This window comes from Coregonus clupeaformis, chromosome 27, assembly GCF_020615455.1.
Source record: "Coregonus clupeaformis isolate EN_2021a chromosome 27, ASM2061545v1, whole genome shotgun sequence".
NCBI classification, from domain to species: domain Eukaryota; kingdom Metazoa; phylum Chordata; class Actinopteri; order Salmoniformes; family Salmonidae; genus Coregonus; species Coregonus clupeaformis.
The window spans coordinates 41,214,778-41,241,500 of record NC_059218.1 but is presented as its reverse complement, the minus strand read 5'-3'; the positions used below and the strand labels follow the sequence as shown (position 1 = coordinate 41,241,500).

Below are 26,723 nucleotides of genomic sequence, written 5' to 3'. Positions count from 1 at the left end.
AATGGTTTGACTTGATTATGTGCACCTGGGGCAATGGACATTCAGGAGAATGGACATTTACAGAATGTTCAGATATACAGTGAGGGAAAAAAGTATTTGATCCCCTGCTGATTTTGTACGTTTGCCCACTGACAAAGAAATGATCAGTCTATAATTTTAATGGTAGGTTTATTTGAACAGTGAGAGACAGAATAACAACAACAAAAATCCAGAAAAACACATGTCAAAAATGTTATAAATTGATTTGCATTTTAATGACGGAAATCAGTATTTGACCCCTTCTCAATCAGAAAGATTTCTGGCTCCCAGGTGTCTTTTATAAAGGTAACGAGCTGAGATTAGGAGCACACTCTTAAAGGGAGTGCTCCTAATCTCAGTTTGTTACCTGTATAAAAGACACCTGTCCACAGAAGCAATCAATCAATCAGATTCCAAACTCTCCACCATGGCCAAGACCAAAGAGCTCTCCAAGGATGTCAGGGACAAGATTGTAGACCTACACAAGGCTGGAATAGGCTACAAGACCATCGCCAAGCAGCTTGGTGAGAAGGTGACAATAGTTTGTGCGATTATTCGCAAATGGAAGAAACACAAAAGAACTGTCAATCTCCCTCAGCCTGGGGCTCCATGCAAGATCTCACCTCGTGGAGTTGCAATGATCATGAGAACGGTGTGGAATCAGCCCAGAACTACACGGGAGGATCTTGTAAATGATCTCAAGGCAGCTGGGACCATAGTCACCAAGAAAACAATTGGTAACACACTACGCCGTGAAGGACTGAAATCCTGCAGCGCCCGCAAGGTCCCCCTGCTCAAGAAAGCACATATACAGGGCCGTCTGAAGTTTGCCAATGAACATCTGAATGATTCAGAGGAGAACTGGGTGAAAGTGTTGTGGTCAGATGAGACCAAAATCGAGCTCTTTGGCATCAACTCAACTCGCCGTGTTTGGAGGAGGAGGAATGCTGCCTATGACCCCAAGAACACCATCCCCACCGTCAAACATGGAGGTGGAAACATTATGCTTTGGGGGTGTTTTTCTGCTAAGGGGACAGGACAACTTCACCGCATCAAAGGGACGATGGACGGGGCCATGTACCGTCAAATCTTGGGTGAGAACCTCCTTCCCTCAGCCAGGGCATTGAAAATGGGTCGTGGATGGGTATTCCAGCATGACAATGACCCAAAATTTACGGCCAAGGCAACAAAGGAGTGGCTCAAGAAGAAGCACTTTAAGGTCCTGGAGTGGCCTAGCCAGTCTCCAGACCTTAATCCCATAGAAAATCTGTGGAGGGAGCTGAAGGTTCGAGTTGCCAAACGTCAGCCTCGATACCTTAATGACTTGGAGAAGATCTGCAAAGAGGAGTGGGACAAAATCCCTTCTGAGATGTGTGCAAACCTGCTGGCCAACTACAAGAAACGTCTGACCTCTGTGATTGCCAACAAGGGTTTTGCCACCAAGTACTAAGTCATGTTTTGCAGAGGGGTCAAATACTTATTTCCCTCATTAAAATGCAAATCAATTTATAACATTTTTACATGCGTTTTTCTGGATTTTTGTTGTTGTTATTCTGTCTCTCACTGTTCAAATAAACCTACCATTAAAATTATAGACTGATCATGTCTTTGTCAGTGGGCAAACGTACAAAATCAGCAGGGGATCAAATACTTTTTTCCCTCACTGTACATTTATTGTTTAGATCAAATATGACTGTCAGATAGATTGGAATAGGATAGGAGAATGTGTGTGCTCTATTAATTATATTTCTATCTTCAACATGCAGTTCCAGATACAGCCCTGCCATTAGTTGAAGGCAGCAAATCGAATAGTAACTTCCTGGGATCTGTATTAAAATCTTTTTTTTAAGTAGTTGCTTTATCAGATCTGTATTCAAATAGTTTTAAAAAGTAGTTACTTTCTGAGATCCGTATTCAAATCATTTTAAAAGGTAGTCATTTTTTGGGATCTGTATTCAAATAGTTTTAAAAAGTCATAATTTTTTGGGATCTGTATTCAAATAGATTTAAAAAGTAGTCATTTTTGGGGATCTGTATTCAAATAGTTTTAAAAGTAAGTATTTGTTCCCCTGAAAAGTGGAACCTGAATGAATTCCAATTAAATGGACCTGCCTAAAAGGGGTCAAATAAAAGTGTAAACACAAACGCTGTGACACAAACGAAACAAAGAGACGTCCTCTCATCTGGAACCGTGCATGGACTCGTTTAATGAAAGCCATTTTGCCTTGATAGATCACATTTCCAACGTCATTCAAACCCCCATCACTAGTGACCTAGTAAATCTGATATTGTTTTCCTACCCTGGTCAATACAGAGAGTAACATGGAATGTTCCAGTATCACATCTACACTTCATGTTACTCCCAGAACTCTACAATACCTTGAGCTTCCTTCTGGCGTTGAACTTTTTCAGGCACTCCACCGTCTCCTGTCTGTGCATGCAGGAGGCCACAGTGGAGCGGTGCTGTAGAGAGAGAGAAACAAGACATGTCAGGTTAGACACCGGGAGGGATCTTACTGGACATTGTGATCATTGTGAGAATGTATGGACGTGCATGCTCTGTACTCACTGAGATCCAGGGGTGTTTGAGGACCTCTGAGGCTGTGATGCGCTTGGCAGGGTTGATGGTCAACATCTTGTTGATGAGATCCTTGGCCTCTGGAGTAACAGTGTCCCACTCTGGCGAGGGGAACTACAATACGAGGAGGTATTTGGTATTTACATAGAATTATAAACGGGGTGGTCCGAGCCCTGAATACTGATTGGCTGACTGCCGTGGTATATCAGACCGTATACCACGGTATGACAAAACATTTATTTATACTGCTTTAATTACGTTGGTAACCAGTTTATAATAGCAATAAGGCACATCTGGGGTTTGTGGTATAGGGCCAATATACCACAGCTAAGGGCTGTATCCAGGCACTCCACATTGCGTCGTGCATAAGAACAGCCCTTAGCCGTGGTATATTGACCATATACCACACCCATCGGGCCTTATTGCTTAAATAAATCATGGGAATTCAAGCTGGTGATCATCTTCAAATGAGTGAAAATAATCCTAAAGGTACATTTTCCAAAGGATATATGAGGGTAAACATACTGTAGGCTGAGGAAAGGCATATGAAAGGACAGAGCAGAGGCATATGAAAGGACAGAGTAGAGAAATATGAAAGGACAGAGTAGAGAAATATGAAAGGACAGAGTGGAGAAATATGAAAGGACAGAGTAGAGAAATATGAAAGGACAGAGTGGAGAAATATGAAAGGACAGAGTGGAGAAATATGAAAGGACAGAGTAGAGGCATATGAAAGGACAGAGCCATGGGCTACTATGACTGCAATTGAAGAAGAAAAAGCAGAAAGAAACCATTATCGGGCACTGAATTCAGGATGATTAATCTCTTTGAAAACTGGTGTGTTACACAATCCTGGAGAGACACTTTGTGCATTTCAACTGTTCCCCAGCAGCCGTGAGCAGTGAAGGAATGGAGCGGCCTTGTTGCAGTAAGAACAGGACCTAGGAGGGATGTGACTCACATCGTAGGCCCCAGCCTTGATCTGCTGGTACAGTCTGTGCTGGTCCTCATCCCAGAACGGAGGGTAGCCCACCAGCAGGATGTACAGGATCACGCCTGGCAACACATACGTTATACATCACTGTACAATAGAAGACTGTCACACCTGGCAACACAGACGTTATACATCACTATACAATAGAAGACTGTCACACCTGGCAACACAGACGTTATACATCACTATACAATAGAAGGCTGTCACACCTGGCAACACAGATGTTATACACTGAGTATACAAAACATTAAGAACACCTGCTCTTTCATGGCATAGACTGACCAGGTGAATCCAGGTGAAAGCTATGATCCCTTATTGATGTCACTTGTTAAATCCACTTCAATCCGTGTAGATGAAGGTGAGGAGACAGGTTAAAGAAGGATTTTTAAGCCTTGAGACAATTGAGACATGGATTTTGTATGTATGTGTGCCATTCAGAGGGTGAATGGGCAAGACAAAAGATGTAAGTGCCTTTGAACGAGGTATGGTAGTAGGTGCCAAGCGCACCGGTTTGTGTCAAGAACTGCAACGCTGCTGGGTTTTTCACACTCAACAGTTTCCCTTGTGTATCAAGAATGGTCCACCACCCAAAGGACATCCAGCCAACTGTGGGAAGCATTGGAGTCAACATGGGCCAGCATCCCTGTGAAACGCTTTCGACACCTTGTAGAGCCCATGCCCCGACAAATTGAGGCTGTTCTGAGGGCAAAATGGGGTGCAACTCAACATTAGGAAGGTGTTCTCAATGTGTACTTCACTATACAATAGAAGGCTGTCACACCTGGCAACACAGACTTTATACATCACTATACAATAGAAGGCTGTCACACCTGGCAACACATACGTTATACATCACTATACAATAGAAGGCTGTCACACCTGGCAACACAGACTTTATACATCACTATACAATAGAAGTATCACACAGCACTCTAGTTACTTAAGAATTAACTAGCATAAAGTACATCCTGAAAATCTCTCTATCTTTGATGAAAAGAAATGGTGCTGCAGTAATCGATACTGCTGAATCTTGATCGCTCACTAGGGAGCAGTGTATGTGTGTATGTATTCCATAAACACCCCCCCCCAACTCCCTCTCTCTGGGTGAAAGGTCTCTCTGGGGGGTTAACCATGTGTGTGTGTGTGTGTGTGTGTGTGTGTGTGTGTGTGTGTGTGTGTGTGTGTGTGAGTGTGTGTGTGTATGTGTGAGTGAGTGAGTGAGTGAGTGAGTGAGTGAGTGAGTGAGTGAGTGAGTGAGTGAGTGAGTGAGTGTAAGAGTGTAAGAGTGTGTGAGTGAGTGCCCCTCTCAGCCCTCAACCTTATGTCTCTTGTGACTTCATCTCTGCCCAGCTCACAGACCCATCGGCCATGAAGCCCACACACATCTCATTGGGAGCAGCAAGACAAAGCCATATCAAAAGGCAGGGAAATATAGCTGTGCATAGCGATGAGCATCTCCCGCTTCAAAAGACAAACGTGCACAGAGTGATAGCTTGAAACGACAATTAGTTTGAGAAAGATCTAACCAAACAGGGTTAAACTGCTGAATCCAGCCGAGCTGAAGAGCAGCTCCTCAACTCAGTGTGAAAAGTGGCTGTACTACTACATATTGTCAAAATGATTATTTATATACGATTCATATGATATGGATATACACTGAGAGTACAAAACATTAAAAACACCTGCTCTTTCCAATATTACAATATACACTATATATACTGTACATATTATGTTCTAGGTAAGAGTTGTCTACGCATCGGAGTACCATTTCAATCATCTATCTAAATAGACCAGAGGATGTCCAAGGAGATGAATTCTGCCACCTTGTTGACACAGAGGCCCATGGTATTGAGGCCTGTGGTACTGAGGCCTGTGGTACTGAGGCCTGAGGTATTGAGGCCTGTGGTAATGACGCCTGTGGTACTGAGGCCTGTGGTACTGAGGCCTGTGGTAATAACGCCTGTGGTACTGAGGCCTGTGGTACTGAGGCCTGTGGTACTGAGGCCTGTGGTATTGAGGCCTGAGGTATTGAGGCCTGTGGTACTGAGGCCTGTGGTAATGACGCCTGTGGTACTGAGGCCTGTGGTACTGAGGCCTGTGGTATTGAGGCCTGAGGTATTGAGGCCTGTGGTACTGAGGCCTGTGGTACTGAGGCCTGTGGTACTGAGGCCTTTGGTACTGGGGCCTGTGGTACTGAGGCCTGTGGTAATGATGCCTGTGGTACTGAGGCCTGTGGTACTGAGGCCTGTGGTACTGAGGCCTGTGGTACTGGGGCCTGTGGTAATGACGCCTGTGGTACTGAGGCCTGTGGTATTGAGGCCTGTGGTACTGAGGCCTGTGGTATTGAGGCCTGTGGTACTGAGGCCTGTGGTATTGAGGCCTGTGGTACTGAGGCCTGTGGTACTGAGGCCTGTGGTACTGGGGCCTGTGGTACTGAGGCCTGTGGTAATGAGGCCTGTGGTAATGATGCCTGTGGTACTGAGGCCTGTGGTACTCAGGCCTGTGGTACTGGGGCCTGTGGTATTGAGGCCTGTGGTATTGAGGCCTGTGGTATTGAGGCCTGTGGTACTGAGGCCTGTGGTACTGAGGCCTGTGGTACTGGGGCCTGTGGTACTGAGGCCTGTAGTATTGAGGCCTGTGGTATTGAGGCCTGTGGTACTGAGGCCTGTGGTACTGAGGCCTGTGGTACTGAGGCCTGTGGTACTGGGGCCTGTGGTACTGAGGCCTGTGGTACTGAGGCCTGTGGTATTGAGGCCTGTGGTACTGAGGCCTGTGGTATTGAGGCCTGTGGTATTGAGGCCTGTGGTACTGAGGCCTGTGGTACTGAGGCCTGTGGTACTGGGGCCTGTGGTACTGAGGCCTGTGGTATTGAGGCCTGTGGTATTGAGGCCTGTGGTAATGACGCTTGTGGGACTGGGGCCTGTGGTACTGAGGCCTGTGGTATTGAGGCCTGTGGTACTGAGGCCTGTGGTACTGAGGCCTGTGGTACTCAGGCCTGTGGTACTGAGGGCTGTGGTACTGGGGCCTGTGGTACTGAGGCCTGTGGTACTGTATGTATATAGACATAGAGAGAGAGCTCAGATCAGATCAACACACTGCTGCCTTCTCTTCTCTGACTGAGAGCTAATCTCTGCACTTTTGGATGAAACAGACTCCCATAAATAAACTGGTGCACTAAATAATCTGTGACATTGAGGTGGGCAGGTTTTGTATCAGCACAACAGTCTGGCCAAATTAGATAACATAAAGCTTGAGATGAAGAAATTAGGAAACGCATCACACCAGTTGTGAAGTCTATATCATGTTTTCTTTAGGCAGCAGCAACTTACAGTAGATGTAGACAGAAACAAACAAGGAAAGAGGTGGATATCTGAAAGTCGTCCTGCTTACCGCATGCCCACAGGTCCACAGCTTTGCCATATGGGTCCTTCCTCAGGACCTCAGGAGACAGGTAACCAGGTGTCCCTGCAAAGCCTGCATCACATCCAGACAGAGAGGCAGTGAATCACAGATAATGCAGCTCTATTGAAAATCAAATGCTAGGCAACAAGCAATGGGAAACAATGTCTAGATACTTTTTTCCAGTGGAGATCAAGTTTATGAATTGCCTGGATGGGCTGTAGGACAGTGGATGTGCATTGATAATTCAAATGGAACTGTTAACAGGCATTTGTTATTTTTATTTTTTACTTATCTATTTTTTTACTTAACACTTATTTTTCTTAAAACTGCATTGTTAGTTAGGGGCTTGTAAGTAAGCATTTCACTGTAAGGTCTACACTTGTTGTATTCGGCGCATGTGACAAATACAATTGGATTTGATTTGATTATCTTCAATAACTAACGGCTATTAACCTATCAGCATCCAGGATGCAAACGTATCATTTTATAAAGCTCTACAAGGGATTCTCTCAGTGTAATAAAAGAACAAGGTGATAGAGTTTAGCTCTATATAATGTCCTAAATACTGGTACAAGCGTAACGCTATTCAATACATAGTGATATAGGCTTTGATCAAAGGCACATGCTGTTTTAAGTGTGAAGTGACACTAACCATATCAATCCATTATATATTATAATACAGTATAGAGAGTTCAGTATCTTTGAATTCTTAAATGCACAAAATACTTCAACCTTTCTAGCAATATAACAAAGAAAAAACTGAAGTATTCCTGGAGCACTACAAATGAACTTTGTATTCTGTCACAAACCAGGAACAGAGCACAGTGTTCGAGAGATCTGCTCTGATATTATCTTCCCCTTATGTAAGAGAGAGTAATAACATTATTCACATGTTCCTGGGCTCGCCTGCCTCACATTTCTCTCAATAGAGCTTCATTTGAGGTATGAGGTCCATATCCTTATTACCTACCCTGACCAGACAGGTTTCTAATGTTCTAAGTCTGGTCATGAACTCTCTCTGAGGGGTGATGAGACCTTTATTTTACTGTTGTTTCAACGATTCACCACATCTTCTCATGTTCCAGCCTTGTTATGTGGACAAATGGATTATATATCAATCATCCGACAGAGAAGAAGAACGCATTCTTCCGTTTATTCTCCAGACCCAGGGAACCAGCCTGGGATTTTACGCACTGTGAACAAAGGACAGGTTGAAATATCCAAACTAATTTTCATTTAGGAAATGATAAAGCATCATGTGAAGAGTACAGTACAGTATAATTATAATGAACAGCGGAGCTGGGTGTGACAGCACCACCAGCTGTCCTTAGGAAACATCAAAATATAGTTTTTGCCTCAAAAAGCAGCCAGCCAGGTGTTCCCCAAAAGATTTAGAAAAATCATCCTGATCTAAGAGAGGTGTGTCTTTAAAAATGAGCTGTGGGTATTGGATAAGTGTCCTCTAGCTCATTAAAAACAGAATTCTAAAAGACATTCCTAGTTCCCTAGTTTTAAAACGTATGTTTGATTCTGCTCAACACAGCATAGTACCAAAGGGCAGGCTGGTGAAACATCTGAGGTACTGTGAGCCCCGAAGCAGACTCAAAACTATGGGGGACAGGGCTTTCAAGACCGTGCTGTTCAGAAAAGCTTTCCAAGACCTCTGTTAATTCTGTTCTCATGTCCTCTGGATCTGATGACACCTGTATATAGCTTTGATTGTTGTCTGTGTTCTATGTTGTGTTTTGGATAGTTTTTATTATCACTATTATTATTATTTTTTTTATTATTTTTTTTTTACACCTTGGGTGTGAGAAATGCACTTTAACTAATTCTATGTATTATTATTTGTATGTATTTATTAAATTACTGAGCACATCCTCAGGCAGGCATGGAAAACCACAGCATTGGGTCAGCAGAGAGATTGGGTCAGCAGAGAGATTGGGTCAGCAGAGAGATTGGGTCAGCAGAGAGATTGGGTCAGCAGAGAGATTGGGTCAGCAGAGAGATTGGGTCAGCAGAGAGATTGGGTCAGCAGTGAGATTGGGTCAGCAGTGAGATTGGGTCAGCAGAGAGAGACTTCCCTCCTGGTTTAGGTATAGTTCCTATCCCAGGGGCTCATGTGATTGGCTGGATAAAAAGTCATTGATTTCCTGTGACCTTCTGAACCCAAGGGCACCAATCACACGGCAGCACCAGTCAGTCTGACTGGTTAGTTAGACCAATCAGTCAGCTAGGTTAGTTAGACCAGCCAGTCAGCTAGGTTAGTTAGACCAGTCAGTCAGTTAGGTTAGTTAGAGCAGTCAGTCAGCTAGGTTAGTTAGACCAGTCAGTCAGCTAGGTTAGTTAGACCAGTCAGTCAGTTAGGTTAGTTAGAGCAGTCAGTCAGCTAGGTTAGTTAGACCAGTCAGTCAGCTAGGTTAGTTAGACCAGTCAGTCAGTTAGGTTAGTTAGACCAGTCAGTCAGTTAGGTTAGTTAGACCAGTCAGTCAGCTAGGTTAGTTAGAGCAGTCAGTCAGCTAGGTTAGTTAGAGCAGTCAGTCAGTTAGGTTAGTTAGAGCAGTCAGTCAGTTAGGTTAGTTAGACCAGTCAGTCAGCTAGGTTAGTTAGAGCAGTCAGTCAGTTAGGTTAGTTAGACCAGTCAGTCAGCTAGGTTAGTTAGAGCAGTCAGTCAGCTAGGTTAGTTAGAGCAGTCAGTCAGTTAGGTTAGTTAGAGCAGTCAGTCAGCTAGGTTAGTTAGAGCAGTCAGTCAGCTAGGTTAGTTAGAGCAGTCAGTCAGTTAGGTTAGTTAGAGCAGTCAGTCAGCTAGGTTAGTTAGAGCAGTCAGTCAGCTAGGTTAGTTAGAGCAGTCAGTCAGTTAGGTTAGTTAGACCAGTCAGTCAGCTAGGTTAGTTAGAGCAGTCAGTCAGCTAGGTTAGTTAGAGCAGTCAGTCAGTTAGGTTAGTTAGAGCAGTCAGTCAGCTAGGTTAGAGCAGTCAGTCAGTTAGGTTAGTTAGAGCAGTCAGAGTGAAGGAAAATGAGCTATGTCTAACCTATTCCAGCAGGCCTCACTCCTAACGAGTCTGGAGCTGCGGTGACATTTCTAAATAAATAAAACAAGCAGTAAACAGCCCTCTTTCCCCTGTGGTAGTCATGGCGCTACAAAACTAGTTATTCCTACCTTGATGATCTTTTGTTAGGTAAACTTTCCCTTTGTTTTCCGTTTTTGGTATTTCTCCGGTATAGCTGTAGAGAAAATGTTTCTTTTTTGATGATATTCGATGCAAAGCGTTTGTTTGATTGGATTCCATGGGAGTCTTTTGAATGATTGATTTCCCTCTGAAGGTTCTGTTTCCCTGGTGGAAATATTAACATTATACATCCTAAATCTTGTATAAGTCGACCTGCTTTAGAAGCCAGTCCTTATTTGCATTTATGTTTATGTGTGTGTGTGTGTGTGTGTGTGTGTGTGTGTGTGTGTGTGTGTGTGTGTGTGTGTGTGTGTGTGTGTGTAATTACGATTCATATCAGCCATTACCGAACCAGGCTTGTTGGTCCCCCTCCACCTCGATGGCCAGGCCGAAATCTGCCAGCTTCACTGCAGCTCCCTTGGACTTGGAGGCAAGCAGAAGGTTTTCAGGCTGCGTACAAAGAGAGAGGTCAGTCAGCCAGTCAGTCAGTCAGTCAGCAGTCAGTCAGCCAGAGGAGACAGGAGGCCTGAGCAGAAGTAGGGATACGGTGGCAGACAGACATGATTCTAGGCTGGGCCTGATTGAATTGTGTTAATGGCTTTGTGTTGTTGCAGCATGACAGAGCTCTGATAAATACAGCCACCCACCCAGCCACTTCTATCCCACACAGATGGAGGAATGAACACCCCACCTCCCGCCGCCAATCACTCTACTGCTGCTGCTATTAGATGTTATCCACCCCCTGATAAACACAGACACGCACCAGACGCACTCACGAACGCACGCACGCAGGCACACATATGCAAACACAAACACACACACACACACACCTAACATTGCAGCCCACACAAATCCATTTTATCACTCCATCTTCCCTCAGTTCCCAGGTGCTGGGAGGCAGATGTGAAACGATGTGAATGGAACATTTATCTGTGGGGCAGAAGGGTGTCTCTTTGTACAAGCATTTGTTAGTGCATGATAATAACAGTGAGTGTTGAAGCAGTCTGTAAGAAATATAAAATAAAATATATGATGGAATGAACAAAAATGTACCTTTGAAAGAGTGTGGGTATATATAGCGGTACTTGAATATGTGTATTAATAAATGAAACAGTACTGGAACCTATCCTGTGATTGATCTGTCCCTCATTGACACCACAACAGGGCAGATATACTCTAGAACACGTCAATGCTGTCCGATGTGATGGAGATGGTGTGAGGGTTTGTTGCCGCTTTTACTTTAGGCCTAAATTGGTTTTAGAAACCCCACTCTTTTATTTGTCCCTTGAGCTGACATTGAGATATGGAGTACATGTACTGTACTTGGCAAGTTGGCAACAGAACAGTGGATCGATGGTGGTTGCACTGTAAGTGAATGCCTATTTTATAATCATCAAACTGTGTGCAGGGGAAATTACTTAAGACAGAAGAGGGTCTAGCAGCATGTCCCCTGAATGCTCTGATTGGTTTGATTGGGCTTTTGTTATTATGTCCACATACCTACAGCTGAATCCCTCTCTGACAGTCATGGCTACGATTGCAAAATTCTGGGAACGTTCAATAAATTCCCTGGTTTTCCAGAAATCCTGGATGGAGAATTCCAGATGTCCTGCTTATTCCCTTCTGACTCCGGGAATCCTTCAACCGGGACTTTGGAAAAACCAGGGAATGTATTGAAAGTTCCTGGAATTTTGCAACCCTAGTCATGGCAGAGAGGGTTGGCCTGTTGGCCTGTTATCTGCTGCCTGAGGAGCAAACATTACATAAATAGATGTGTCCTCAAGGTTCAAATTAAAAAAGAGCCTGGATGGCTAAAATGAATGGTTGAATGGTTGAAATTAATAAAAAATAAAAAATAAAAAAATCATCTGAAGTTTCTGCATACACTCTGCATACAGGTGCTATCTGGAACCTAAAAGGGTTATTTGGCTGTCCCCATAGGATAACCCTTTGAATAACCCTATTTGGTTCCAGGTAAAACCCTTTTGGTTCCATGGGGCGGCATGTAGCTTAGTGGGTAAGAGTGTTGTGCCAGTAACCGAAAGGTTGCTGGTTCTAATCCCCGAGCCGACTAGGTGAAAAATCTGTTGATGTGCCCTTAAGCAAGGCACTTAACCCTAATTGCTCCTGTAAGAGCGTCTGCTAAATGACTAAAATGTAAATGTGGAACCCTTTACACAAAGAGTTCTACTTGGAACCAAAATGGTTCTCCTATGGGGACAGCTGAAGAACCCTTTTTTCTAAGAGTGTACAGATTATTTATATTCAAATCCATTTTTGATCAAATCAATCAAATAACAACAATATCATCAAAGTGATATCTTGCAGTGGATAAACAGTCTGTGACTTTTCATTTATTCCTTATTCAATCTTACCTTGAGGTCTCTGTGAACGACTCCCATCTGATGACAATGAAGCACTGCCTCCAGAATCTGCTGAATACAATGACTATGAAAGGAGAGAGAGAGAGAACTGAAAGACTGAGTGCGCTGAGAGGTCGGAGAGGCTAAATTGAATGCTATTGAAAATGGGCTTCACTTCAGCAATAATCCACACAGCATTTTGGATAAAATGGCCTGTGCACCTCCAAAACAATACAAATCCACACAGAGGCGTTAGAGTTGGCCATTCATTTTCCTAAACTGTCGATCAACACAGTAGCACGGGCCAAAGCCTGATGAGTTTTTGCATGTTTGGCTGGGAGTCAGTGGGAAGATTATTAGCAACTAGACTCAGCTGTCAATCAAGCAGTGGAGCGTGGAGCAGGGAGAACCCGGTCCGCAGAGATAGAGAGACTGACACGCTAAACCCGGGCGAAGCGTGTACATTGACGGGAGGACACCTCCACAGCCATCTGTTTCCATTTGTTTCTGTTCATTAATTTGTTTTGTAGCCCTTTCGCTCTGTCACTGCAAATCAATGGCCCAGTCCATAGTTGGTGTTGGGTGAAGTGGGGAGATCATCATGAATAGGCTTATGGAGGTAAAGCTGTTCAATCCAAATGAACAGTCCAATAATGGACCTGCATAATGGATCTTTTTAGATAAAAATATACTAAATATATTCACGTTACCAAATAATTGATTAAAACACACTGTTTTGCAATGAAGGTCTACAGTAGCCTCAACACCACTCTGTAGGGTAGCACCATGGTGTAGTCGGAGGACAGCTAGTTTCCGTCCTCCTCTAGGTACATTGACTTCAGTACAAAACCTAGGAGGCACGTGGTTCTCACTCCCTTCCATAGACTTACACAGTAATTATGACAACTTCTGGAGGACGTCCTCCGACCTATCAGAGCTCTTGCAGCATGAACTGACATGTTGTCCACCCAATCAAAGGATCAGAGAATGAATCTAGTACTGAAAACATAAGCTACAGCTAGCTAGCACTGCATAAAATGTGGTGAGTAGTTGATGCAAAGAGAGAGAAAGACAATAGTTGAACAGTTTTGAACAAATGTATTTATTTATAAATGAAGGAGAAGCGAGAGAGAGAGAGAGAGAGAGAGAGAGAGAGAGAGAGAGAGAGAGAGTGAGAGAGAGATAGCTATATTTTGTTGTATTTATTTTTTCACTTTCACTTACTTAGCTAGCGAATGCAGCTAGCTAGTTTAGCCTACTCAAACACCCGGCTCAAACAGAGAAGGCTGCTATGTTAGCTAGCTGGCTATGGCTATCCAACACTGGAACTTTTCCAAGTCAAGTTAAGCTTTTGGTTGTATTAATATATTGCCACTGAGGCCCGCCGGTGTGACTGCTTATCAGCTTGCGGCTGACTGTACACTGCACTGCATGATTGTAGAGGGTTTACTAATGCATTAGTTCTAGTAGCTATTCTCACTATGACGTTACTATGGTGACAACGATGTAGACTGTGTAGCGGTTAGCGGTTATGATATGAAGGTTTGGCTTGGATAGGTTTTTTCGCCTGGTCACAGAAAGATGATGTGTTGTGCACTGAAGTCCACAAGCAAAGGAAAAAGGTGAGAGGAGGAGAGCACGTAGATGCGAGTAGGAATACAACGATCATGCTGTTTGTATGTGGCTGCTATGAAATTGAACTGTGTTTGCGTGTGATCAGGGGTGTATTCATTCTGCCGATTCTGTTGAAAAATGTTTCTTAAATGGAAGCAAACGAAACGGTGATAAACATCAAATCAAATCAAATTGTATTTGTCACATGCGCCGATTACAACAGGTGTAAGACCTTACCGTGAAATGCTTACTTACAAGCCCTTAACCAACACTGCAGTTTTTAGAAAATAGAGTTAAGAAAATATTTACTAAATAAACTAGAGTAAAATGTAAAAATTGTAAAAAGTAACACAATACCGGTACCGAGTCAATGTGCGGGGGTACAGGTTAGTCGAGGTAATTTGTACTTGTAGGTAGGGGAATTTGTCCAATAGAAACTCTCGTTTGCAACTGTTGGACTAATGATTGCATCCTAGATCAGCTACATGCAGGCAAGAGTGTGCAAGGCGGTATTGAATATTGTCAATGTCTGTCACCTTGATTACTTCAATTTATCTCGACCTGTGCACCTACGTTGTAAACTTTCACTCATAGGCTAGGTCGTAGCAACCTCATGATGGGTATAGGGAAAATGTGAGTATCATGTAGTAGCCTAAACCTATCGATATTATTACATTGAACTGGGTGAATGGAATATGAATGACAGTTATCCAATATGCTGTAAAAGAAATAAGGCCATGCTCATAAAAGAATTATCGTCCTCACTCATCTTAAGACAATATACAGTATATCATATATATATACGACCACCACTGTAGACAATATACAGTATATCAGGGTTCTATATATATGCCTTTAGATCCTCTCCAATCTCTGGTTTGGGAGTGCTGTGACCTCTGTATAATTCAATGAATACATGTTACAGTGAAAATTCTTACGTTGAAATCTCTAAATTGCTTTGTTACGAATCTGTGTTTGGGTGTATTATGGGAGTTTTGTGAGGTGGTTTCACTGACCTGGCGTCAGCCTCGCTGTAGTACTCTCGAGCAACAATGTCTTCGAAGAGCTCCCCGCCCGTCACTCTGAGGAAGAGAGAGGATTGTTAGGCTGCCAGAGGATGAAGGTGGCCACCAGAGCATGGAGCCAATGTGAGAGAAATACACCCTTCTCAATACCCCCATATCAGCCACTGAGACACACTGACAACTGTGTGGTTTTTTTGTGGGTTTTTTTTGGGGAGGGGGGGGTTAGATCAGCTTTAATATTGCAGATAGATTGTGGCTTCCATCAGTGTAATTGTCTGCATCATTTCCAATCCCCCATATATTTTTTGGTAAATATATCAAATAACTGGGAGACAACTGTGTGTTGACATGGAACCTAACAGGCACCTCAAATGTAAATGTCTGATGTGTGAAAAGGAACATCATTGACAAAAACCAAGCAGTTGTCTCCCTGTTGCAAAGTTCAGACTTTGAGAGTATGAATCCTCAACAGGACACTAGAAACAGCTAAATGTTACCCAGTCATGCCTTCACAGGATACTAGGAGACAGCTAAATGTTTCCCAGTCATGCCTTCACAGGATACTAGGAGACAGCTAAATGTTTCCCAGTCATGCCTTCACAGGATACTAGGAGACAGCTAAATGTTGTCAAGTCATGCCTTCACAGGATACTAGGAGACAGCTAAATGTTACCCAGTCATGCCTTCACAGGATACTAGGAGACAGCTAAATGTTACCCAGTCATGCATTCACAGGATACTAGGAGACAGCTAAATGTTACCCAGTCATGCATTCACAGGATACTAGGAGACAGTTAAATGTTACCCAGTCATGCATTCACAGGATACTAGGAGACAGCTAAATGTTTCCCAGTCATGCCTTCACAGGATACTAGGAGACAGCTAACTGTTTCCCAGTCATGCATTCACAGGATACTAGGAGACAGCTAAATGTTACCCAGTCATGCATTCACAGGATACTAGGAGACAGCTAAATGTTACCCAGTCATGCATTCATAGGATACTAGGAGACAGCTAAATGTTACCCAGTCATGCCTTCACAGGATACTAGGAGACAGCTAACTGTTTCCCAGTCATGCCTTCATAGAATAAACACATAGACTGGCACACACTGACCAAGTATCGCTAGATATACAGTATGAATTATGTAAACAAATTGTGACGTCACGAGAGGCTACACAGCTTTCAGCGGGATTGCTCAAGTAGTGCAAGGAGACAAGGTTCAAACAAAACAAGGATTTTATTATAGGTCTTGGGAAATTAACGAAAATATAACAAAATGCTGTTCTCTTGTGGCTCTTTAAGGGTTAACAGTTCAGGGATGTCTCTTCCACATCCAAAATCATAATTCTCACTCGCTCAGATAACTTTTCCCCAGCCTTACTGTAGTCCACGTTGCAGCTAGTGGCCAACCCAGCAAAAAGTCCTTCCAAATGTCTCTCACGTATTTCCACAGGTGCATATATCCAAAGGTGAGTATTTCCCAAAGGTAAGTATCTCCAAATCCTTATATTCCTCATGGAAGTGGACGTGCAGCACTCTTGTCCTCCAGAGAGCCCAGGTTGGAGACCGTGTCTCTTCACCCCCCCACACTCCCTCAGTGTGTCTCTTCCCTTCCCAAACCTTCAGCTCATCAGCTCCTCATTTGTTTCAGCTGCGTGGGAAGATTGGCCATAGAGGGGTGGAGTTCCCGACCATACCAGCAGATGGAGCCATAGCTGTCTGGGTTTGCAGCCACCTCAGGGGGATGTAACGTCCCTTCAGGACACAGCCTCTCATGACATCACACATCCCCCTCGGGACCGACGTCTCGTCGGGGTAAAGGCAGCGAAGAAGGCATCACGCCGGGAGAGGGCGTCCGCATTGCCGTGGTGCTTGCCAGCCTGCTCTCTCTTCAACTCCTCCACCTCTAGGACCAGGGACTCAGCCTCCTGTTGTCTCTCCTTGAGTTTCTTACTGAACGCATCAGCCTTGGTTTTAGCAGAGTTTAGCTTCTGTTGAGCAGCTTTCAGTTCCTTCTCTCTCTCTGCCTCCGCATTCTTCATCTTGTTCTCCAACACCTTGTACTTCTCCTCTGCCTTCTTCTGGACCTCCTTACTCCTGCGCAGGGTCTCCTCACACTCCTCGATGGTCCTGCGCAGCCTCTCCAGCTCCTCCTGTTGCTTAGGGAAGGAGCTCTGTTGGAGTTTAGCCTGGAGGATATCTAACTCTTCTGTCTTCATGTCTAACTGTTGCTTTAACAAACGATACCTCTCAGCGGTCCCCTTCAGACCAGACAGTTCTTTGTCCAGATTCTGTAGCTCCGTCTCTGTGTCGGTCTGGGCACCTGCCATCCCTATCAGAGCCCGGGCGGGAGTGAGTAATTCGGAGGATTGCACCGGAGCCTTCCCAGGATGAGTCTTGCCTCTCCGTTTCCGAGGTACTCGGGTTATCCTCTCCTGAGACTCTCTCCAGAGTGGGTAAAAGGCTGGGCAGTCTCGTCCAATTAGGACAGGGACGGGGAGGGAATCAACCACCCCCGCCGTCGTGTGTATGGTTCCCCGTGTGCTGGTCATTGTAAGTTCAGTAATGGGGTATTCTCTGGTGTCCCCATGGACACAGGAAACTGGGAGGACTTTCCCCGGGGTCAGACACGTTGGGCCCACCAAATCCTTACGCACCAGGGTGGCCCGGCTACCAGAATCCAGTAAGGGCCTCCACATCATGGTGATTCACAGTTACCGGGCAGGTGGGGGGGTCGATCTGGGCCGCCATCTACGACTCCCCAGAGCGAGGCAAAACGATGTGTGGGTGCTGAGCTGGAGGACTCCGCAGTGGGCATAGGTTCATCGGCTGGTTTCCCACACTGCCAGGAGATATGTCCCATCTCCCCACACCGGTAACACTGCTCGAAGTTCTCCCCTCCTGGTGTACTCTTCTTGGACCCGCCTGGTTTCTGGCTCCCCCTGGAGCCGGGATAAGTCCTGACGTGGCTGGGTTCGAGACCTTGGGGTCCTTTGGACGGGTTCTTCCCATTTGTGGTGGGGCCGCACTCCTGGGGTCTTTTCGGGAAGCATTCAGCATCTCCGCTGTGGCCTGGTACTTTTCCACAGCTTCCACGGTCAGATCAGCCGTGGTCAAGGCCTGTTGACTGATGAACCGTTTTGCCTCATAAGGCAGGGCGCGTAGGTAACGATCCACCACAACGGCCTCCACCACCGCCGCTGCTGTATTCCTCTGCGGATCCAGCCATTTCCTTGCGATTCGGACAAGTTCATGCATCTGCGCCCGAGGAGGTTGGTCTGGTTGGAAGGTCCAGCTGTGAAAGCGCTGGGCCATACCAAACTTTGTGAGTCCATATCTGCTGAGGATCTCAGACTTCAGGGCATCATAGTCAGTAACCTGGTCAGGGCCCAGGTCCCGGACAGCATTCAGCGATTCCCCGGTTAGAAAGGGGGCTAACAGACCAACCCACTGTTGCTTGGGCCAGGCTTCCCTAGTGGCCGTGGCCTCAAATGCATGCAGGTATGCCTCAATGTCATCGGTAGCTCCCATCTTAGATATAAAGTCACTTGCCTTTATTGGGCGGGTATTTTGGACCACCCTCTGTCTCTGCAACTGCAATTCCTCTGCCTTCAGAAGGTTGGCTTTCTTTTGCTCCTCCAAGAGAGCCACGTTTGCTTGCATCTGGGTTTGCTGGCCAGCAACAAGGGCTTTCAATATGTCCTCCATTTCAGTCGGCGGGGAGCCTACGGCCAACTTGGAAAACTGGGTGATCAAACCTTCGGTATCCTCCTCTGACATGCACTATTAACGCTTGAGTGCCCGTATTCTCCACCATCTGTGACGTCACGAGAGGCTACACAGCTTTCAGCGGGATTGCTCAAGTAGTGCAAGGAGACAAGGTTCAAACAAAACAAGGATTTTATTATAGGTCTTGGGAAATTAACGAAAATATAACAAAATTCTGTTCTCTTGTGGCTCTTTAAGGGTTAACAGTTCAGGGATGTCTCTTCCACATCCAAAATCATAATTCTCACTCGCTCAGATAACTTTTCCCCAGCCTTACTGTAGTCCACGTTGCAGCTAGTGGCCAACCCAGCAAAAAGTCCTTCCAAATGTCTCTCACGATTTCCACAGGTGCATATATCCAAAGGTGAGTATTTCCCAAAGGTAAGTATCTCCAAATCCTTATATTCCTCATGGAAGTGGACGTGCAGCACTCTTGTCCTCCAGAGAGCCCAGGTTGGAGACCGTGTCTCTTCACCCCCCACACTCCCTCAGTGTGTCTCTTCCCTTCCCAAACCTTCAGCTCATCAGCTCCTCATTTGTTTCAGCTGCGTGGGAAGATTGGCCATAGAGGGTGGAGTTCCCCGACCATACCAGCAGATGGAGCCATAGCTGTCTGGGTTTGCAGCCACCTCAGGGGATGTAACGTCCCTCCAGGACACAGCCTCTCGTGACATCACAAAATATACACTCAGAATAATAAGTAGATAAAGTCTGATATTTGTAGGCCTATCTCATAAACCTGCTAGTACAAATTGATTGGGCTCTGACGAAGGAGATTGCTACTAAATGTCTCAGCTTTAAAGACTATCAAAGGGAATTTCGTTTTTCTTAGTCTCTCATTTTTGTCTGTTTTTGATCCCAAAGAATTAAGAAAATGTGATCTTTCTGATATGGGCACTATAATCAAAGCTAATCTATAGCAAGGGACTGCTTCTAAACACTATCCTGCTGTTTCAGATGAGTTAAGAACAACTTGCATTGTCAAATCAAATCAAATATTATTTGTCACATGCACTGAATGTGTAGACCTTACAGTGAAATGCTTACTTACAAGCCCTTAACCAACAATGCAGTTTTAAGAAAAATAAGTGTTAAGTAAACAATAGATAAGTAAAAAATAAAAGCAGTAAAATAACAGTAAAAATAACAGTAGCAAGGCTATATACAGGGGGTACCAGTACAGAGTCAATGTGCGGGGGCACTGGTTAGTCCAGGTAATTTTTTATTATTTTTTTTATTTCACCTTTATTTAACCAGGTAAGCCAGTTGAGAACAAGTTCTCATTTACAACTGCGACCTGGCCAAGATAAAGATAATTGAGGTAATATGTACATGTAGGTATAGTTAAAGTGACTATGCATAGATAATAAACAGAGAGTAGCAGCAGCGTAAAAGAGGGGGTCCGGGTAGCCATTTGATCAGCTGTTCAGGAGGGTCATTAAGATCTTCTTACGCAACACTTTGTCATGCTGCTCATCGTCACACTCACAAAGCTGTCCTTTTTCATTCAGAGACACTTAACAGGAAGCTAAAAGAAGACGCCTCATTACCGATGCAAGAAGAATTCTCTTGAAGGTACAATATAAAGACATTTCCCGTTAGTGTAATATAATTCCAGTTTCTGTAATATAATTCCAGTTTCTGTAATATAATTCCAGTTTCTTTAATATAATTCCAGTTTCTGTAATATAATTCCAGTTTCTGTAATATAATTCCAGTTTCTGTAATATAATTCCAGTTTCTGTAATATAATTCCAGTTTCTGTAATATAATTCCAGTTTCTTTAATATAATTCCAGTTTCTGTAATATAATTCCAGTTTCTGTAATATAATTCCAGTTTCTGTAATATAATTCCAGTTTCTGTAATATAATTCCTGTTCCTGTAATATAATTCCAGGTTCTTTAATATATTTCCAGTTTCATTAATGAAAAGCGTTCAACACCTGCAGGGGACTGTAATCACTGTTGAGCAGACTGTAATCAAACGTTCCTAGAAAGGCATTGAAAGATATTACAACAGTTGAGTGTTTAAAATGCATATTAGAGTGATTTTTAAAGAACTCATATATTTTGGTGCACTCAGAGAATACGAAGCAACCTCAACACTATGGCAGGGATCATCAACTAGATTCAGCAGTGGGACGATTTTGTTCTTGAGCAGATGGTCAGGGGGCTGGAAAATAATTACAAATAATTTGTGGACCGCAAATAGACCACAAGAAGCCCAAACATATATAATAGTTGACTAAAACATAATAATTTCAAACCTTGCTTTCATTTACAGTTGAAGTAAAACATCAAAACTCGTTTTTCAACCACTCCACAAATTTCTTGTTAACAAACTATAGTTTTGGCAAGTCGGTCTACTTTGTGCATGACACAAGTAATTTTTCCAACAATTGTTTACAGACAGATTATTTCACTTATAATTCACTGTATCACAATTCCAGGGGGTCAGAAGTTTACATACACTAAGTTGACTGTGCCTTTAAACAGCTTGGAAAATTCCAGAAAATGATGTCATGGCTTTAGAAGCTTCTGATAGGCTAATTGACATAATTTGAGTCAATTGGAGGTGTACCTATGGATGTATTTCAAGGCCTACCTTCAAACTCAGTGCCTCTTTGCTTGACATCATCGGAAAATCAAAAGAAATCAGCTAAGACCTCAGCAAAAAATGTGTAGACCTCCACAAGTCTGGTTCATCCTTGGGAGCAATTTCCAAACGCCTGAAGGTACCACGTTCATCTGTACAAACAATAGTACGCAAGTATAAACACCATGGGACCACGCGGCCGTCACACAACTCAGGAAGAATACACATTCTGTCTCCTAGAGATTAACATACTTTGGTGCGAAAAGTGCAAATCAATCTCAGAACAACAGCAAAGGACCTTGTGAAGATGCTGGAGGAAACAGGTAAAAAAGTATCTATATCCACAGTAAAACGAGTCCTATATCGACATAACCTGAAAGGCAGCTCAGCAAGGAAGAATCCACTGCTCCAAAACCGCCATAAAAAAGCCAGACTACGGTTTGCAACTGCACATGGGAACGAAGATCGTACTTTTTGGAGAAATGTCCTCTGGTCTGATGAAACAAAAATAGAACTAATTGGCCATAATGACCATCGTTATGTTTGGAGGAAAAAGGGGAATGCTTGCAAGCCGAAGAACACCATCCCAACCGTGAAGCACGGGGGTGGCAGCATCATGCTGTGGGGGTGCTTTGCTGCAGGAGGGACTGGTGCACTTCACAAAATAGATGGCATCATGAGGAAGGAAAATTATGTCTACTATTATTCTGACATTTCACATTCTTAAAATAAAGTGGTGATCCTAACCTACCTAAAACAGGGAATTTTTACTAGGATTAAATGTCAGTAATTGTGAAAAACTGAGTTTAAATGTATTTTGCTAAGTAGTATGTGAACTTCTGACTTCAACTGTATATACGATTACATATACAGTGCATTTGGAAAGTATTCAGACCCCTTACCTTTTTCCACATTTTGTTACATTACAGGCTTATCCTAAAATTGATTAAATAAATAAAATCCTCATCAATCTACACACAATACCCCATAATGACAAAATGAAAACAGGTTTTTAGACATTTTTTCAAATCTATTAAAAGTAAAAAACAGAAATACCTAATTTACATAAGTATTCAGACCCTTGGTTATGAGACTCAAAATTCAGCTCAAGTGCATCCGGTTTCCATTGATCATCCTTGAGATGTTTCTACAACTTGATTGGAATCCACCTGTGGTAAATTAAATTGACTGGACATGATTTGGATAGGCACACACCTGTCTATATAAGGTCCCACAGTTGACAATGCATGTCAGAGCAAAAAACAAGCCATGAGGTCGAAGGAATTGTCCTTAGAGCTCCAAGACAAGATTGTGTCAAGGCACCGATCTGGGGAAGGGTACCAACACATTTCTGCAGCATTGAAGGTCCCCAAGAACACAGTGGCCTACATCATTCTTAAATGGAAGAAGTTTGGAACCACCAAGACTCTCCTAGAGCTGGCCGCCCGGCAAACTGAGCAATCGGGGGAGAAGGGCCTTGGTCAGGGAGGTAACCAAGAACCTGATGCTCACTCTGACAAAGCTCCAGAGTTCCTCTGTGGAGATGGGAGAATCTTCCAGAAGGACAACCATCTCTGCAACACTCCACCAATCAGGCCTTTATGGTAGAGTGGCCAGACGGAAGCCACTCCTCAGTAAAAGGCACATGACAGCCCGCTTGGAGTTTGCCAAAAGGCACCTAAAGGACTTTCAGACCATGAGAAACAAGACTCTCTGGTCTGATGAAACCAAGATTGATCTCTTTGGCCTGAATGCCAAGCGTCACGTCTGGAAGAAACCTGGCACCATCCCTACGGTGAAGCATGGTGGTTGCAGTGTCATGCTGTGGGGATGTTTTTCAGCGGCAGGGACTGGGAGACTAGTCAGGATCGAGGGAAAGATGAATGGAGAAAAGTACAGAGAGATCCTAGTACGAAAACCTGCTCCAGAGCACTCAGGACCTCAGACTGGGGTGAAGGTTCACCTTCCAACAGGACAATGACCCTAAGCACACAGCCAAGACAACGCAGGAGTGGCTTCGGGATAAGTCTCTGAAGGTCCTTGAGTGGCCCAGCCAGAGCCCGGACTTGAACCCGATCAAACATCTCTGGAGAGACCTAAAAATAGCTGTCCAGCAACGCTTCCCATCCAACCTGACAGAGCTTGAGAGGATCTGCAGAGAAGAATGGAAGTAACTCCCCAAAAACAGGTGTGCCAAGCTTGTAATCGCTGCCAAAGGTGCTTCAAGGGTCTGAATACTTATGTAAATGTGATATTTCAGCTTTTCATATTTTTTAAATTAGCAAAAAAGTCTAAAAACCTGTTTTTGCTTGTCATTATGGGGTATTGTGTGTAGATTGATGAGGGGGGAAAAAAAACTATTTAATCAATTTTAGAATAATGCTGTAACGTAACAAAATATGGAAAAAGGGAAGGGATCTGAATACTTTGCTGGTGTTTTGACAGTCTTTTATATCCAACAATAATATAAATAAATATAGTTACTTTAATAACTCTGCCTACATGTACACTACCGTTCAAAAGTTTGGGGTCACTTAGAAATGTCCTTGTTTTCGAAAGAAAAGCAATTTTTTCGTCCATTAAAATAACATCAAATTGATCAGAAATACAGTGTAGACATTGTTAATGTTGTAAATGGCTATTGTAGCTGGAAACGGCTGATTTTTTATGGAACATCTACATAGGCGTACAGAGGCCCATTATCAGCAACCATCAGTCCTGTGTTCCAATGGCACGTTGTGTTTGCTAATCCAAGTTTATCATTTTAAAAGGCTAATTGATCATTAGAAAACCCTTTTGCAATTATGTTAGGACAGCTGAAAACTGTTGTGCTGATTAAAGAAGCAATAAAACTGGCCTTCTTGCGACTAGTTGAGTATCTGGAGCATCAGCAATTGTTGGTTCGATTAGAGGCTCAAAATGGCCAGAAACACGTCAGTCTATTCTTGTTCTGAGAAATTAAGGCTATTCCATGTGAGAAATTGCCAAGAAACTGAAGATCTTGTACAACGCTGTGTACTACTCCCTTCACAGAACAGCGCAAACTGGCTCTAACCAGAATAGAAAGAGGAGTGGGAGGCCCCGGTTCACAACTGAGCAAGAGGACAAATACATTAGAGTGTCTAGTTTGAGAAACAGACGCCTCACAGGTCCTCAACTGGCAGCTTCATTAAATAGTACCCGCAAAACACCAGTCTCAACGTCAACAGTGAAGGGGCGACTCCGGGATGCTGACCTTCTAGGCAGAGTTGCAAAGAAAAAGCCATATCTCAGACTGGCCAATAAAAATAAAAGATTAAGATGGGCAAAAGAACACAGACACTGGACAGAGGAAGATTGGAAAAAAGTGTTATGGACAGACGAATCGAAGTTTGAGGTGTTCGGATCACAAAAAAGAACATTTATGAGACGCAGGCAAATTAAAAGATGCTGGAGGAGTACTTGATGCCACCTGTCAAGCATGGTGGAGGCAATGTGATTGTCTGGGGGTGCTATGGTGGTGGTAAAGTGGGAGATTTGTACAGGGTAAAAGGGATCTTGAAGAAGGAAGGCTATCACTCCATTTTGCAACGCCATGCCATACCCTATGGACGGCTCTTGATTGGAGCCAATTTCCTCCTACAACAGGACAATGACCCAAAGCACAGCTCCAAACTATGCAATAAATATTTAGGGAAGAATCAGTCAGCTGGTATGTCTATAATGGAGTGGCCAGCACAGTCACCGGATCTCAACCCTATTGAGTTGTTGTGGGAGCAGCTTGACTGTATGGTACGTAAGAAGTGCCCATCAAGCCAATCCAAATTGTGGGAGGTGCTTCAGGAAGCATGGGGTGACATCTCTTCAGATTACCTCAACAAATTGACAACTAGAATGCCAAAGGTCTGCAAGGCTGTAATTGCTGCAAATGGAGGATTCTTTGACGAAAGCAAAGTTTGAAGGACACAATTATTATTTCAATTAAAAATCATTATTTCTAACCTTGTCAATGACTACATGTCCTATTCATTTTGATATATTTCCTATTCAAACTCATTTCATGTGTGTTTTCATGGAAAACAAGGACATTTCTAAGCGACCCCAAACTTTTGAACGGTAGTGTATATTTATTTATTTTACTCAGAAAACTTGGGGGGGCAAATACAATCACCCCGAAAATGTTCATTGTTGGACATAAAAGACAAAAAAAAAAAATTGGAAAATGTTAGTATTCCCACATGTAAAGAGAGAGACATACTGAAAAGAAAATGTGGTTGTCCCACTGGCTATCATAAGTTGAATGCACCAATTTGTAAGTCGCTCTGGATAAGAGCGTCTGCTAAATGATGTAAATGTAAATCTAAATAAAGACAATAACTATTTTAATAAAATAAAAAAATATTATACAAAAAATATATGTATATATACTGTATATATATATATACAGTACCAGTCGAAAGTTTGGACACACCTACTCATTCAAGGGTTTTTCTTTATTTTTACTATTTTCTACATTGTATGGAATCATATAGTAACCAAAAAAGTATTTTAGATTTTAGATTCTTCAAAGTAGCCACCCTTTGCCTTGATGACAGCTTTACATTCTCTCAACCAGCTTCATGAGGTAGTCACCTGGAATGCTTTTTTTCCAACATATGCTGAGCACTTGTTGGCTGCTTTTCTCTGCTGTCTAACTCATCCCAAACCATCTCAATTGGGTTGAGGTTGGGTGATTGTGAAGGCCAGGTCATCTGATGCAGCACTCCATCACTCTCCTTCCTGGTCAAATAGCCCTTACACAGCCTGGAGGTGTGTTTTGGGTCATTGTCCTGTTGAAAAACAAATGATAGTCCCACTAAGCGCAAACCAGATGGGATGGCGTATCGCTACAGAATGCTGTGGTAGCCATGCTGGTTAAGTGTGCCTTGAATCCTAAATAAATCACAGACAGTGTCACAAGCAAAGCATCCCCACACCATCACACCTCCTCCTCCATGCTTCACGGTGGGAACCACACATGCGGAGATCATCCGTTCACCTACTCTGCGTTTCACAAAGACACGACGGTTGGAACCAAAAATCTCAAATTTGGACTCATCAGACCAAAGGACAGATTTCCATCAGTCTAATGTCCATTGCTCGTGTTTCTTGGCCCAAGCAGGTCTCTTCGTCTTATTGGTGTCCTTTAGTAGTGGTTTCTTTGCAGCAATTC

The 26,723-nt window shown here is 43.5% G+C and overlaps 1 protein-coding gene across 1 annotated transcript in view; it reads right to left on the bottom strand.

The window, feature by feature from the left end:
* The window catches only part of LOC121542142 (calcium/calmodulin-dependent protein kinase type II subunit alpha-like), a gene marked incomplete at its 3' end in the record, with an annotated part of 84,956 nt that overhangs the window by 18,667 nt on the left and 39,566 nt on the right, over positions 1-26,723 (bottom strand). Inside the window, exons 5-11 of the mRNA XM_045207947.1 lie at positions 15,156-15,221; positions 12,538-12,610; positions 10,510-10,612; positions 6,981-7,064; positions 3,558-3,652; positions 2,588-2,710; positions 2,398-2,481 (exon numbers count right to left, since the gene is read on the bottom strand). Of these exons, the coding sequence (XP_045063882.1) occupies positions 2,398-2,481; positions 2,588-2,710; positions 3,558-3,652; positions 6,981-7,064; positions 10,510-10,612; positions 12,538-12,610; positions 15,156-15,221 (628 nt within the window). The remainder of the gene's footprint in view (positions 1-2,397; positions 2,482-2,587; positions 2,711-3,557; positions 3,653-6,980; positions 7,065-10,509; positions 10,613-12,537; positions 12,611-15,155; positions 15,222-26,723) is intronic.